Source organism: Terrapene carolina, unplaced genomic scaffold (genome assembly GCF_002925995.2).
Source record: "Terrapene carolina triunguis isolate 2854851 unplaced genomic scaffold, T_m_triunguis-2.0 Scaffold789, whole genome shotgun sequence".
Lineage (NCBI taxonomy): Eukaryota > Metazoa > Chordata > Testudines > Emydidae > Terrapene > Terrapene triunguis.
In genome coordinates this window covers 6,513,099-6,529,982 of record NW_020665140.1, presented here as the reverse complement: position 1 = coordinate 6,529,982, position 16,884 = coordinate 6,513,099, and the positions used below count along the sequence as shown (strand labels likewise).

Genomic DNA, 16,884 nt, shown 5'->3' with positions numbered 1-16,884 from the left:
GTAACTTTGAGGTTCTACTGTATTTGAAAATTAGCAAAAGTGCGAAGGGCAGCACTGAAAAGAATGAAGGTCTATGGATTTCTCTGTTAATATGATCTATGACTATGTAAAGATTTCCACAGTGTGAAAGACTGTTTAAATACTGTTGGCTAATCAATTGGAAGTTTTTTCGCTCATTTCTTAATTATTAGAAGCCAACATTTTGTATTTCAACCCAACTTATCTTCAGAAAGAAACAGACTATTTATAACTGTTCATGTTTTAAAGATTCACTACAATTACCTGGGCCATGGAGCTTTGTGGGTTATATATCAAGTTTTTAAATGTGCGTCTGGACACCCACTTGAGCTGGTGAAAGAAGGAAGTGCTATATGTGATTTTCTGGAAATCTGCACTCGTCTTCCTTTTATTTTTCAAAGACAGCTTCTCTAATTCTGCTTTTGTTTCTTTGTAGTAAGGGGAACTGGAAAACAACTCCGCTAATTTCTCAGCAATAGTCTTATCACCTCTGTCCTCTTCAATGGTTTCTTCAGATTAAAAAGAAAAATATTGTTGTAGGAGCAATAGCAGTAAAAAGCTAAAGACACAAATTAGTTCATGGCAGTTTAGGTATGCTGAAGTTTTCTTTTCCCCGCGAAAGGGCTACATTTTATCCTCAAAAATCTCTTACCATAAATAAATAGAGATGAGGCTAAACCAGAATCCAACATCCAAACCTACAGAATGTTACAGCAATTCAGATCAGGATTCAAGCTTCAAAGCTCAAGTTTATTTCCATATCGGGCACAAAGAAGAATCCCAGCAATGGGATACCCAGGACCAGGTTGGGGACCATGTGGAAATGTTTGTACAGTTTATTGCTGGGTATACTCCCGGGTATTTTAAGTGAATGAAGTTGTAGCCTAGTTAAACCACATCTATTGCCTCCTGCCTTTTTTCCAGAGTGGCCAGAATATCTAATGGCAAGCCAAACATGTCCCAGAATAAACTGTGTGGTTCAGATGCCAAGACCGTAACACAATTTTCTCTTCATGTTCTCAGGGAGCTTATATTTTCTGAATGCAACGCCCCAAGAAGTTCCCTGAGAATGTAAAGCTGAAAACTACGTTAAAATCTTGGAGGCTGAATCACACAATCTAGCTGTAATCTTACCCACAAGTAACTGCGGGCACAAATTAGAAGCAAAAGAGTTTTCTGCTTTTACACAAGAAGCGGCATATGGAGCAATCGGCTGCCCGGGGGGGTGGGGGGGAGGGCGGCAAGTGGGGCAATTTGCCCCGGGCCCCACAGGGGCCCCCACGAAAATATAGTATTCTATAGTATTGCAACTTTTTTTTATGGAAGGGGCCCCCAAAATTGCTTTGCCCCATGCCCCCTGAATTCTCTGGGCAGCCCTGGGAGCAATGCTCCAGTATGTACTCCTTTCCCTGGCAGGTGAGACATCTGGAGTGCCTGTTGTTAATAGGCATGATACATTGCACAACTGGCAGGTCTTGAAGCCCAGAGACTTGGAATCTGGTATGATGTGGGAATACCCTTGTGTACAGGAGGGGGGTTGGAAAGCTCTTAGTTAAGTCCCGCTCCCAACAGGCAAAACAAAGAAAGTAAAGTTAAAAATTAATAAATTAAATCTTAAAAAGCTAACCGAGCTCACAAAGTGAGTTAGGAGAAGCTATGTTGCATGAAGACACGTGCTGCAGGTGTTCTGGCATGCACCACAGTTAGTAAGAAGGAACAGAGTAATGACTGCAGCCACTCCACCTCTTATCCTTCACCTATGATAGCCAAGAGGTCATTAGGGGTTCAGGTGTGGCCATAACAGATACTGCTATTCAAAAACAATCCGATCTCGCACACCTGGGGTGCATGTGCATCATGAATGGGATCAGTGTGGACAATCACTTGACCTCCAGCTCCCATACCTGATAAATTGTACTGACTGACAAATTCTGATTTGCTGAGTGTCACAGCAGTTGAGTCTCCATTAATGACATCCAGAAAAAAATCAGCAGGATTGTTGTATGGCTCGCATTCATAACCTGCAAAGAAATAATACCAGATCTCTAAAATAAGTCATTCAATAGATAGCAAAAATATGTTGCAATATTAAGGGTAATATTATTAAAAACTGTCTTAACGGGAAAGCAATTAGACATCCCACCATCAAAAGGTACCATCTAATGCAACAAGTCAGCTTCACCAAAGATAAAAATAGAATGGGCCAAAACTACAAAGTTCATGTGTGTTTAGTTCCAGAATTTTGGTTCATTCCGTTATGGAAGTTGGATCAATAGCACAGTTCAGATTTGGATTTGGATGATCACCACGCTTTCAAATGCCTGACCAAAATAGGGGCTTGAATGAGACACTGAGCTGTCTGAAGTCTATCCAGACAAAACAGTGATAAATTTAGGGTGGCATAAGCATCTACAGGATTTGGTGGGGGTGATACTGGTCCCTATTTTCACAACATCGGTGTACTACTGGATTCCTGACTCCTTCTGAATTCCCAGGAAACATTAGTAGCCAAGTGTCTTTTTCCATTTGGTTGTGAACATTTCTCTCTTTCATGAATCTCATAACAATTATTCATGCCTTTGTGATTTCCTTATGGAATTATTAAATTATGCTTCATATGGGGCTATCCATAAAGACCATTTAGAAATTATACTTGGTTCAGAATGCAGCTGCTCACTTATTTAGCAGGGCAGGATGTACAGAGAACATTAGATCAGTTCTCCAAGGTCTGAATAGGCTTCCTCCTGTTCATTTCTGGATGCAATTAAGGTATTGATAGTAATGTATCAAATTCTGCAAGATTTGGGACTTGACTACCTAATGAACAATTTCTCTCTCTATGTGCATTCTTAACAGCTGCAATCAGCTGAGATGCTCTTGCTCAAAAGTCCTTATACACAAACATCCAGGATTTGCAGGCAGGATGTTGTTAGTGGAGTGCCATTGACTCTGGAACATGCTTGCCCCATTGCTCTGACAGAGTCTATTGGAATATTCAGATAAACGTTTTAAGCACATTATTTCACCACACAGCTAAGACTTTTGAATTAGGATATGTGGTTAGAAAACATTTAGTTGTTTAAAATATTAAAAATTGCTATATCTTAATAGTGTTCATATCTTACATTTCACTTTTGATGCAAGCTCTACAGGAAGATAATGAGCCTTGGGCCTGGTCTACACTATGAGTTTAATTCAAATTTAGCAGCGTTAAATCGAATTAACCCTGCACCCGTCCACACAACGAAGCCATTTATTTCAAAATAAAGGGCTCTTAAAATCGATTTCTGTACTCCTCCCCGACGAGCGGAGTAGTGCCGAAATCGATATTGCCATTTCGAATTAGTGTTAGTGTGGCCGCAATTCGATGGTTTTGACCTCCGGGAGCTATCCCACAGTGCACATTGTGACCGCTCTGGACAGCAATCTGAACTCGGATGCACTGGCCAGGTAGACAGGAAAAGCCCCGCGAACATTTGAATTTTATTTCCTGTTTGCCCAGCGTGCAGAGCACAGGTGACCACAGAGAGCTCATCAGCACAGGTAACCATGCAGGCCAATAATCGAAAAAGAGCACCAGCATGGACCGTACGGGAGGTACTGGATCTCATCGCTATATGGGGAGAGGATTCAGTGCTAGCAGAACTTCGTTCGAAAAGACGAAATGCCAAAACTTTTGAAAAAATCTCCAAGGGCATGATGGAGAGAGGCCACAATAGGGACTCAGATCAGTGCCGCGTCAAAGTCAAGGAGCTCACACAAGCCTATCAAAAAACAAAGGAGGCAAACGGTCGCTCCGGGTCAGAGCCGCGGACATGCCGCTTCTACGCCGAGCTGCATGCAATTCTAGGGGGGGCCGCCACCACTACCCCACCTCTGACCGTGGATTCCAAGGCGGGGGTAATCTCATCAGCCACACCTGAGGATTCTGTGGACGGGGAAGAGGAGGAGGAGGAGGAGGAGGACGAGCTTGTGGAGAGCACACAGCACTCCGTTCTCCCCAACAGCCAGGATCTTTTTCTCAGCCTGACTGAAGTACCCTCCCAAGCCAGTATCCAAGACCATGACCCCATGGAAGGGACCTCAGGTGAGTTTACCTTTTAAAATATAAAACTTGTTTTAAAAGCAAGCGCTTTTTAATGATTACTTTGCCCTGAAGACTTGGGATGCATTCGCGGCCAGTACAGCTACTGGAAAAGTCTGTTAACGTGTCTGGGAATGGAGCGGAAATCCTTCAGGGACATCTCCATGAAGCTCTCCTGGAGGTACTCCAAAAGCCTTTCCACAAGGTTTCTGGGCAGTGCAGCCTTATTCCATCCTCCATGGTAGGACACTTGACCACGCCATGCTAGTAGCAAGTAATCTGGTATCATTGCATGACAAAGCCTGGCAGCGTATGGTCCCGGTGTTTGCTGGCATTCAAGCAACATCCGTTCTTTATCTTGCTGTGTAATCCTCAGGAGAGTGATATCGCTCATGGTAACCTGGTTGAAATACGGGAATTTAATTAAGGGGACAGAGGTGGCCGTTCCTACTGGGCTGTTTGCCTGTGGCTGAAAAGAAATCCTTCCCTGCCGTTAGCCAAGCGCGGGGGGGCGGAGGGGGATTGGCCCTGAGCTTTTCGCGTTTGGCTAGCAGGGATCTTCCCTGATACCAGCCACGCGGTGGGGGGAGAGATAAAGCGATCATCCAGAGAATTGGATGGGGGGGGTTACTTTGTTTTCTGCTGCTGAAGGTTAACAGGAAAACCGCAGCACACAACGGGCTTTGCTTGATATGTGGGAAAGGAGGGCGCAGAAGCCGAAAGACAATGGCTTACCATGGCCGCATGCAAGCCGAATTCTGTTGCCCGGACCTGCGTCTGTGATCTCTAGCAGCAAAGCCACAGGCACTCAATATTAAGAGGCAAAATGCGACCTTGCACAGAAATCACATGTGCTATGTAATGTGAATAGTGTTGTTCACCGTGAAAGAGTATAAGCATTGTTCTGTAAAATGCATCTTTTAAAAAAATTCTCTCCTTTTTTCCCTCCCTCCAGCAGCTGCAAATTTTTCAAGCCTCCCTCCTCTGTCCCGAAGGCTATCTCAGATAAGGCGTCGGAAAAAGAGGACACGAGACGAGATGTTCGCAGAAATCATGGAATCCACCCACAGTGAAAGAGCTCATCTGAATGAGTGGAAGGACACGGTTTCAAAGTATAGGAAAGATGCCAGTGAACGTGAGGACAGGAGGGACCAACGTGAGGAGAGGAGAGACGCTCGAGATGAGAGGTGGCGGCAGGAAGATCAGAGGAGGCAGGCTGCAACGCTGGGGCTGCTGCGTGAGCAAACAGACATGCTCCGGCGTCTGGTGGTGCTTCAGGAACGGCAGCAGGATCACAGACTGGTGCTACAGCCCCTGTATAACCCCCCTCTCTCCTCACCATGTTCCATAGCCTCCTCACCCAGACGTGTAAGAACGCGGGGGGGAGGCTCCGTGCACCCTCCCATTCCACCCCAGTGGACAGCCCAAGCAAAAGGCTGTCATTTTTTTAACCTTTTTTTAGTGGCCTTTTCCTTCCCGCCGATCCTCCTCCCAAACCCCACCCGGGTTCTCTCCCTCTTTTTATAATCAATTAATAAAGAATAAATTATTTTTAAACTATAGTGACTTTATTTCCTTTGAAAGCAAGCTGTGATCGAAGGGGGAGGCTGGGTTCCTTACAGAGAATGAGTCAATAAAGGGGGTGGGTTTTCATCAAGGAGAAACAGACAGAAATTTCACACTGTAGCCTGGCCAGTCATGAAACTGGTTTTCAAAGCTTCTCTGATGCGCAGCGCTTCCTGGTGTGCTCTTCTAATTGCCCTGGTGTCTGGCTTCGCGTAATCAGCAGCCGGGCGATTTGCCTCAGCCTCCCACCCCGCCATAAAGGTCTCCCCCTTACTTTCACAGAGATTGTGGAGCACACAGCAAGCAGCAATAACAATGGGAATATTGGTTTGGCTGAGGTCTGACCGAGTCAGTAACGATCGCCAGCGACCTTTTAAACGTCCAAATGCACATTCTACCACCATTCTGCACTTGCTCAGCCTGTAGTTGAACAGCTTCTGACTCCTGTCCAGGTTGCCTGTGTATGGCTTCATGAGCCATGGCATTAAGGGGTAGGCTGGGTCCCCAAGGATAACTATTGGCATTTCAATATCCCCAACGGTTATTTTCTGGTCCAGGAAGTAAGTCCCTTGCTGCAGCCGTTTAAACAGAGTAGTGTTCCTGAAGACGCGAGCATCATGAACCCTTCCCGGCCAGCCCACGTTGATGTTGGTGAAACGTCCTTTGTGATCACCACAGTTAGGGAATCCCATTGCAGCAAAGCCATCCACTATGACCTGCACATTTCCTAGAGTCACTACCTTTCGTAGCAGCAGCTCAGTGATTGCTTTGGCTACTTGCATCACAGCAGCCCCCACAGTAGATTTGTCCACTCCAAATTGATTCCCGACTGACCGGTAGCTGTCTGGCGTTGCAAGCTTCCACAGGGCTATCGCCACTCGCTTCTCAACTGTGAGGGCTGCTCTCATCTTGGTATTCTGGCGCTTCAGGGCAGGGGACAGCAAGTCACAAAGTTCCATGAAAGTGCCCTTACGCATGCGAAAGTTTCGCAGCCACGGGGAATCGTCCCACACCCGCAACACTATGCGGTCCCACCAGTCTGTGCTTGTTTCCCGGGCCCAGAATCGGCGTTCCACGGATAGAACCTGCCCCATTAACAACATGATCTCCAAAGCACCGGGGCCCGCGGTTTGAGAGAATTCTGTGTCCATGTCCATGTCCCTGTCCTCATCACTCTTGTCGCTGCGCTGCGGTCACCGCCTCCTCCTCGCCTCGTTTTTCTGGTCCTGGTTCAGCATAAACTGCACGAGAATGCGCGAGGTGTTTACAATGTTCATGACTGCTGTCTTGAGCTGAGCAGGCTCCATGCTTGCCGTGGTATGGCGTCTGCAGTGTTCACCCAGGAAAAAAGGCGCGAAACGGTTGTCTGCCGTTGCTTTCATGGAGAGAGGGGTGAGGCTGTACCCAGAACCACCTGCGACAATGTTTTTTGCCCCATCAGGCACTAGGATCTCAACCCAGAATTCCAATGGGCGGGGGAGACTGCGGGAACTATGAGATAGCTATGGGATAACTACCCACAGTGCAACGCTCCGGAAATCGACGCTAGCCCCGGTACATGGACGCACACCGCCAAATTAATGTGCTTAGTGTGGCCGCATACATTCGACTTTATACAATCTGTTTCCAAAATTCGAATTCTGTAAATTTGGATTAATCCCATAGTGTAGACATACCCTTGATGATTGCATATGCCAACTTTGGTCTTGGGATGTAACGCTTTTATCATAGTCCATCTCAGAGGCCACAGTGACAGGGATTCATGGCTTAAATAAATGATATTTGCTACTTTTTTTTTTAATACTGAATGCATTGTTAAACAAGATGTCATTCATTCCTTACTTATACAGTAGGGCCCAGATCCTCAAAAGTATTTAGGTGCCTAACTTCCACTGAGATCAATGGGAGTTAGGTGCCTAATTACCTTTGAGAATCTGGGTCAAAATCAGTATAATGTGCTGGAAGGCTAGAGGCCAACATCAATACAATGTGCTGGAAGACCACCATTGTGACTTGAGCTCCCTTTGAAAGCTCACCAATAGATTTGAAGTACTGCAGAGCATTCCGAGCAGGGCCATGGTACAACAGGCTTCCTGCAGCCAGTAACATCAGGCTATCAAACAATCTGAATATGGAGTACCGGGGCTGATGGAGTGAAAAGATTATTGTTTTCCCCTGACTTGACATCCTGAATGCAAAAAAACAAAATAGGAGAGGCATTAAACATCTGCAACTACAGTATTCCTTTTCTCTTATATTTTCTTTCTGCTATGAATGGCTAATACCACTCATAATCTGAAGTAATGACAAACATATCAGATCAAATCCTGGAGTCCTCTCTCAATTTGTACTCAATCCTTACTTAAGCAAATGCCCATTAACTTCTATAGTAGCTTGTTTAAGTAAAAACTGAGTAAAAGAAGAATACGGACCTCAGAATTTGGCCCACAATCCATAAATTATTCCCTTATAATGAATTATTCTCACGATGTGTACCTAAGCATTCATTATTCTCTTGATGATTTGATAGCTGAAATGAGATGAAAGGCCACATATTTTCCAAAGAACGATTTATAGAAAATAAATTCTTGTGCAAATATTTGTAACATCTTAGGATAAGTTGCATATTGTTTTATAAGATATAATGGAGCAAACAAAGCAGAAGAAAGTTTAAAAGGGCCAAATCCTAAAGCCCTTACTAGGTGGGACAAAGAGAAAGTGGGGCGCATCAAGTCCTGGCCAGATTCTAACCTCCCATACCTAAAGGACCAAGAAATGTGAATTACTGCAGAAGCGTTTAAGTGTAAAGTAACTAGCAATGCTCTTCCTTCCATGAGGTGTGGCATTCCCTCACCCACTCCAAACACATGACACATTATTCAGAGCGCTGTCCTAGGGATATTGAGAAATGGCAGGGTAGGTAACTGTGAATGCATGAGATTTCTATATCAAAGTTCCTTTCCCTGGGCAGATCCTCCAAAAGGATTTGTTTGTTGGTCCAAATTCCCTGCCCCTTTTGGCACAGTGTGGGTTGTGGAACAGGAGACAGAGTCTGACCCATTGTAGTGAGGCAGACTGGCCTCCCACTGAGTCAGAGAGGGAGGAACCATTCTGTGATGCCTGGTGGGCGGAGCCAGGCTAGGCTTGCCCCTCCTGCTGAAAGCTAAGGGGTGGGGCAGGAAGTATAAAAGGGAGAGCCTATAACCCAGTTGAGTCTGAGCCAGGGAAGGAAGCAAATGTCTCCTGGCTGCTGCAGCTCTCTGGAGCGAAACCTGTGCTGCGCCTTGCCACACCCTGCTGCTGAGGGAGACTGACCCAGGCAAAGAGCTGCCAGGACTGCCATTCACCACATACCCCAAAGAGACCATGGACAACCCTGAGCTGCAGGTACATGATGGTGGGCAAGCAGAAAGTAGCTCAGGGTCAGCCAGCTATGGTTAGGGTGACCAGATGTCCTGATTTTATAGGGACAGTCCCAATCTTAGGTCTTTTTCTTATATAGGCTCCTATTACTCCCCGCCCCCTGTTCTGATTTTTCACATTTGCTGTCTGGTCACCCTAGCTATGGTCCAGTTGTATTGCTGCCTGAATCCAGGTCAGTGTGTTGTGGCTGGATCCCCCCTGACCCAGTGGTGGAACCATCTGCCACCGTTAGGACCCTGGGCTAGGACCTGGTGGAGTAGGGTGGGCCTGGGACCCGTGGGGTGGCAGCTTCTCCACCTTAGGCCAAGGGGTCTACATTTGTCTGCCATCTGCGTGCGTGAGGATGACAGACTGTCTGGTGTTCCACCCTGCCTGAAGGCCTGAACTCCCTAAGACTATTTGATTCCTCTGCCCTGGCTGAGGGCTGGAGCCCCGAGACTGTTTGTTTGCCCTACTCTATCCTGCCAGAGGGGCCTCGACCCCACCACTTGCATCACAACTCCCCTGAAACAGTGCAGTGTCCCGGTGAGGTGGAGTGGCCTCCACTGAGCCAGAGAGGGAGGGATGACTGCTAAAGCACTACACTAGCTGATAGCAGAATTACAAGGAAATTCCATTTGTGGAAGCCTGCAGTTTCCATTCCCTTACATGGGAATAACCCAATCATAAACCAATACATCAGACACTGACTATTTCTAAACATATCTTAATTCCAGATACAGTATATAGAATACACTTCTATCAAAGACAAGATAGTTCTTTCCCAGTGATTCCATTGCAGTCACCTTTTCAGGAGCAGCAAGACAGCATTGGCAGTGCTGGCATCTAATCCAGTAGTTGGTTCATCTAAGAACAAGACTGCAGGGTCAGTAATGAGTTCCATTCCAATATTGGTCCGTTTTCTCTCTCCCCCAGACACCCCACGAATGAACTGGGTGCCAACCTAGTGCAAAAGAAGCATCACACCTTCAAAAGGAGATTTCTTTATTTATTAATTAATTTTTATTAACCTTCTCAAAATCCAGGAAAATATTAGAGCCAACTTCAGGTGTTCGATCAGAAATCAATATTTATATGAAACAAACACATTCACATGATTTAGTGATGAAATGATAGCAATGCATCAAAAATGAAAAAATGAACCAGTTTTCTAACAAAAAAAATTAAGATAAAGTTAAGATGGTAAATGTAGGTAGCTTTTTTAAAAGTGCCTTATTAGCATGCTGTAAATTTAAAACAAGTAGCTATGCTGCTAATCCCCAGGACTTCTAAGCACCTCAGGATTAAAAAATACATATAGACCCGTATTTAGTGTGTGTGAATGGTGCCACAAATGGTGGGATGTCAAGGAGCAAAGTGCAATTCTATTCTGAAAAGTGAGTGTGAAAAAATGCACCTTCTAAATCAACAGATCTGCTCCCTGCATGTATGCAAAGTCATATCTGGTTACTTTCAGGACAAAAATAATTTGTACTGCATTTTATTCCTATGAGAGAGCCTGAGATGTCATCTGTTCTTTTAACAGAATTATTTAACTAACTTCCATTTGCTCAACCAATCAGTGACATCTGTACATCCCCCATTCACTGAATGGGGTTACAGAAGTATCACAAGGCATCATTTGATATGCAGAATCTTTATTATTGATGATAAAGTGCTAGAAAGAACGAACTCAGCTTCATTTACGGAACCCAGGGTTTAACTACAGAGATGGAAGTTAGAAAAAACACTTTTTGAATTGTAAATTGAACACATTTGATATAGAAATCACTGAGCTACTATGTATAGAACATCACAATGCCCTTTTCAAGACTCTCTTCAGGGTAGAAGTATACTTTAAGGTAGTCTTAACTCTGAATTTCCTGCTTTTCAAATGTTTGTGGATTGTAACTACAACATTCTAATGGGGTTGGTTTGTTTGTTAAATGCTATGTAATTACAACACCAACTGTCTCATACCTCAGCTTTTTGTTTGGTAATATTAAATACCATGTCATGCTATGCCATGTGTAGTTACCTTGGAATCTGCCACTTTGGCCAAACCCAGTTCCCTGATGATTTGGTTCACTCGTTCCTTCTTTTCCTGTTCAGACACGGTACTCGGCAATCGGAGTGCAGCTGAGAACTCAAAATTTTCTCTCACTGTCAGGGTCCCCATAACCACATCATTCTTACAAGACACAAAAATATTAGCAAGTTTTAGTCTCAAGCTTAATTTTTCCTTTATTTATACCATGCTACAGTATTGTAACGAATAAGCATTAACATCTGCAGGAAGGGAAAACTGAACAAGACCAAAGTTCACAAATATGATACTTTTGATACAAGAGTGCAACAGAGCTTTTTCCATCAACAAGCAAACGCTTTTCAGATATATGCCTCATCCTTTACAATTAAATGGTCTCTTTACTTTTGAAATCGTATTAACATTGTTTAACTTCCCACAGTGGAATCTGTACTGGGGGATTTCGTGCCCATGAGCTAGGGAGATTCCCCAGCCCAGAGAAGTCCCAAACTCTAGTGGTCTGTTTACTTGTGCTGGAGGATGCCTGGCTGTGGTCTGTGGAAATAGAAGCCCAAACCCTTACTGTATTGGATTCCCACTGCTAGATAATCTAAAACCTGGATATGACAGAGGTCTGTAAAATCATGACTGGTGTGGAGAAAGTAAATAAGGAAGTGTTATTTACTCCTTCTCATAACACAAGAACTAGGATCACCAAATGAAATTAATAGGCATGCAGGTTTAAAACAAACAAAAGGAAATATTTTTTCACACAACGCACAGTCAACCTGTGGAACTCCTTGCCAGAGGATGTTGTGAAGGCCAAGACCAAGGGTTCAAAAAAGAACTAGATAAATTCATGGAGAATAGGTCTATCAATGGCTATTAGCCAAGATGGGCAGGGATGGTGTTCCTAGCCTGTTTTCCAGAAACTGGGAATGGGCGATAGGTGATGGATCACTTTATGATTACCTGTTACGGTCATTCCCTTTGAAGCATCTAGCATTGGCCACTGTTGGAAGACCGGATACTGGGCCAGATGGACCTTTGGTCTGATCCAGTATGGCCGTTCTTATGTGGGAAACCCCAGGACAGAGAGAGCCTATCCTCTGAATCCAAGGGAATCCAAGACCATGTTTGGCAGGTATTCCCCAGGATAGGAAGTCGTCTCCCACACCCCCATCAGTGGGAATGCATTGTGCTGATGAATCAAAGGTTATATATGGTATGGATTCACCAGGGAAGGGAAATGGTGTCCACTGGATACGGAGTTTTCCTGCGTTCTGCCTATAAAGCCAGAGCCCAGTTGACTCAGTTTGACAGCTAGACCTAATCTCTGCGAAGTGAGGGAAGGGCAGTAGTCTTTCCCGAAAAGATTATAGTACCTTCTTTGGGATTGAGGGAGAGAGTTGTCCTCTGTGGCAGCTCCCCAAAGATGGAAAAGGCCAGCTGGCTACCGCCAGTTGATATCAGCTGAAAAGATGGAGGAATGTTCATGGGACAAGCCCCAAGTGGAGAAGCATGGGAAAGATGGGGTACGAAACATTGTTTTTGTGCTGATCCCACATGTTGTGCTGATCCACCCAATGTTGACTCTGGGAGGAGTAATTTCTCAGAAAAGGTAAAAAAGTATATAAGATCATTTTCTGATCTCAGTAGCATTGGTCAGAATAACTTCATGGACTTTAATGGAGTTACTCTGGTTTACACCTTTATATCTGGGCTCACAATCGGGCCCGTAGTATCCAGATGATATTTCAACTAGATAGGATAATATTCAGATTTAAGATAGCGAACAGTTGGAGCCTGAACTATATGACAAAGTCTTTTTAAATGGTGGTCTCTCAAATAAGATTCCAGGAGTTTGCTGAATTTTAAGTCTCTTTAAACTCAATAATTTTTTTTTAAATAAGAAATTTCAGATAACTTACAAGCTTCCAAAGCTAGTTTTTGGTCATACATGGCTGATCCATAATCTGCTGCTAGTCTTCCACAAGCCAGCCCTTCAGCCCTCCACACACACCCCAAATTTATTGGGAATAATTAGTCAACTATAACTCTGATATGGTCCCTACGCTGGACAGTCCCTATAACAAGTCACACTCCCTCTCCCCATAACTAGACCTGAAAGGCTATGTCTACACTGCAACTGGAAGTGAGCTTCCCAGCCAAGGTAGACAGACTCACGCCAGCTCTGCTCAAGCTATTGTGCTAAAAATAGTAGTGTGGACATTGCAGCTCAGGCTTTCAAGATTACCTGACCCCCTCAGTCTGAACTCAAGTAGCTAGTCTGAATCTCTTCCAGAGCTGCAACATCCACACTGCTATTTTAACGCACTAACTAGCTTGAGTGAAGCTAGCATGAGTCTGCCACACTAGCTAGGAGGCTTGTTTCCAGTAGCAGTGTGGACATACCCTAAGCTCTCTCTAGGATATCGCAGTTGGAGGCAAAAAGAGCAAAGCAGAAATCTGAATATAAAAGTAGTAACAGGACAAATGAAAAAACTGTATAATGTAGATAACTTTGTACAAAGCTAACACAATTGGGCCCTTACCCTGACTGACACCTCAAGACAATACTGTAATAAAAATAATATTGAAATAAATGTAAAGGAGGCACATCTGAAACAATCAACAATGGGGCACGTGACTTACAAGGAGAAGCTGAGGGAACTGGCGTTATTTAGTCTGCAGAAGAGAAGAGTGAGGGGGGATTTGATAGCAGCCTTCAATTACCCGAAGGGGGGTTCCAAAGAAGATGGAGCTAGGCTGTTCTCAGTGGTGGCAGATGACAGAACAAGAAGCAATGGTCTCAAGTTGCAGAGGGGGAGGTCTATGTTGGATATAAGGAAACACTATTTCACTAGGAGGGTGGTGAAGCATTGGAATGGGTTACCTAGGGAAGTGGTGGAATCTCCATTCTTAGAGGTTTTTAAGGCCCGGCTTGACAAAGCCCTGGATGGGATGATTTAGTTGGTGTTGGTTCTGCTTTGAGCAGGGGATTGGACTAGATGACCTTCTGAGATCTCTTCCAACCCTAATATTCTATGATTCTAACTGCAGGTCATTTTCCTGCAAATTTTCAGCAACGATTAAAAACATAACAATTGGGTTGAAAATAAAAACAAAGAAAATCTTCTCTTAACATCTTCTTGTAGTCTCTGAGGCCAATGAAAATAAGTTCAAATTCAGGTGAAATTCAGTCAGGGTGATCCAATATAATAACCAAAGTGTAGTAGAAAATGGAAAAACTACCAAACGTCACATGAGGTGTTTGTTTACAATAGAAAAAAAATTATCAAAAATTGGGACACTAGAAAAGGAGTAAGAAACACTACACTGGTTTCTACATTTTTTATCAGGTTCTTTTGTCAATAAATTTTATACCATAATTCTCATCACGGGTCTGTATGAATCAATTAGTGGTTAATTTTAATCCAGATTGTGTCTCTCTCTGGAGGGAGGTTAAAACAGTAAAGGCAGATAGTAACTGCAGGCTCATTTACCTGTACCACATATCCAGAGATGCATTTAAAATTGGCAGGCCGAGGAGCTCCATTTATCAAAATCTCTCCAGAGAGCCCGTGAGGATCTTTCCTTGCAGCTAAGATATCCAATAGCCTAGAAAAAGAAAAATCAGGCTCCCAAAAGGGTTCTGAAGAGTAAATCTTTGAACAGTGGAGTAGGTAGAAGATAAATCTGGCATACAAATCCAGTTAACAAAATGTGATGTGCACACAATTTTGATGCTGAATGCAAGCTCAGCATTTCTCCTGTGACAAGATCTGCTCACCCAATAAGCAGAGGTGGGACTGTCAGGGTTAGGGCTCCCTGATTTTTAGGGAGCCTTTGTGCTGGCCCTGGCAAAGGTTTGAGCAGCCTATGAGCTGCTGCAATTTATGTCAGCTGGAAGAGGTTCCAAAACTTAGATTTACATCACAAATTTAGTTTGTACACCTACATCAAATAGCTGAACTCCAGATACCTTATTTTTGAGCATGGAAATCTGAGTTGCCCTTTGGGTGATAGCGATGCAGTTTGGGGCATATTAATTAAGAGTTTGGGTTGAAGCCACTTTGAACACTTGGCTCTTGTGTTCCTAATCAGCCGTACTATAAGTATGCAGGCACATTTTCTGTTTGGCATGGTTTCTCAACATGATGAATATGGATAACATAAAACAAGTCTTTTCATTGCTTCAATACTTACGAAGATTTGCCACTGCCAGTGGGTCCCAAAATTGCATTAAGACCGGGTCTCATAATCCCACTGCAAACAAAAGCAACATTTCCTGAATTCATGGTTCTATTTGTAGATTAATTCATTTAATTTGAAGGCCTTTTTTGTTTGTGTGGTATTGTAAAAACAAAATCCTTTGGGAACTGGTGACGTTCCTCAGCTATGTGAAATAACAAAATTATAAAAAATTTAATGATCTTCTAGCAAGTAATTTTTAGTTTTTAATTATATTTCAGAGTGGTAGCTGTGTTAGTCTGTATCAGCAAAAACAACAAGGAGTCCTTAGAGACTAAAAAATTTAAAAAAAACAAAACAAAAAAAAAAGCCCCACACATTTAGCTCCTCTTTTTCTCCCAAAGTTCAGGTCCAATTGCATACCTACTTTAGCACGGACATTTACATATTTTTCCTGAGAACTTACAGTTTGTACCTACAAACTGGTGGTGACTTGCACACGAATGTGATTAGACAGCTCTTTGCCATCAGAACTAAGGTGGGCCTTGAGTTAAGCATCTGAAAAGTGATTTTCAAACTCTCAAATACATCAGAGTTTCAATATGAATCACAAATTCCAACTGAACTAAGGTATTTCTTTGCAGTGCTGCAAACAACACATCTATATAAGGGTTCTAAACTACCAGCTCAGATAATTTCTTCACTTTTTTTTTTCTTTCAAATTATCATACATTTATAAAAGAAATAATATATCAGTACAGCATTAAGTTTAAATTAAATAACACACAATTGATGTTGTAAACCTCATGTATTAAATGTATCAATATCACATTAATTCTGTTTTATAAACTAACATAAAAGTTAACATACAAAGTGTGAATTCAAAAACTATTTTTTACAGTCATTTTATCAATCATTCCTGAATCCATCTGATGGATGTTGACATGAGGTTGTTGACTAAGCTGTATAAAAAAGAAAACAAAATTAACGTACACTAGACATTTTTTAAATACGTACTTGATATCTTTCAAAATTTGTTTAGGAACAGCTTTTTGACAATATAAAAAGCCACTCTTCACTTTCACTCTGTAGCAGATGTTGTGAAAGGTCACAGTGGCTTCTGCAGGAAACTTTCCCTTTTCTACAGAGGACAGTTTTCTCCAGGGGAAGCCATTGGTACTTGGTTCTGATATCTGAATACTGCTGTGTGGTTGGTTCTCTGTCATTCTGAAAGGATGTTTCTGCTGTTTATAACAAAAATAATTATAGTAAAAGTTACCATTCACAATAAAAAAAATCAATAGCAACAAGTAGTTAAAATATAATTTTAATGTTTTGTTGTGGGAGAAACCTACATGTATGGCAACATTCATGACACTCTCATATCCTACTAATTCCTCTTAAAAAAAAAAAAATCAACTATACAATAACAGCAAGGTTTCAGTCAATCATAGCATACCAAAATTGAATGCCATTATCCGAGAAATGACATAAAATACCTCCTGACACTATTGTTTTGTTTTTTAATAAAGCCCAATTCCTTCAAACTACTATTTACCTGTTAGCCTTTTCCTCAAAGCATTACTCAGTTTTT

General features: G+C 42.9%; 1 protein-coding gene across 2 annotated transcripts in view; it reads right to left on the bottom strand.

The window, feature by feature from the left end:
- The window catches only part of LOC112109423 (ATP-binding cassette sub-family G member 2-like), a 34,255-nt gene extending 17,739 nt beyond the window's left edge, over positions 1 to 16,516 (bottom strand). The window contains exons 1-8 of one of the 2 annotated variants that reach the window (XM_029913672.1): positions 16,308 to 16,516; positions 15,306 to 15,365; positions 14,603 to 14,717; positions 11,109 to 11,261; positions 9,877 to 10,034; positions 7,705 to 7,856; positions 1,923 to 2,039; positions 283 to 527 (exon numbers count right to left, since the gene is read on the bottom strand). In XM_029913672.1, coding sequence (XP_029769532.1) covers positions 283 to 527; positions 1,923 to 2,039; positions 7,705 to 7,856; positions 9,877 to 10,034; positions 11,109 to 11,261; positions 14,603 to 14,717; positions 15,306 to 15,365; positions 16,308 to 16,516 — 1,209 coding nt within the window. The remainder of the gene's footprint in view (positions 1 to 282; positions 528 to 1,922; positions 2,040 to 7,704; positions 7,857 to 9,876; positions 10,035 to 11,108; positions 11,262 to 14,602; positions 14,718 to 15,305; positions 15,366 to 16,307) is intronic. The other variant, XM_029913673.1, reaches the window with a different exon arrangement.
- Positions 16,517 to 16,884: the final 368 nt, after the last annotated feature.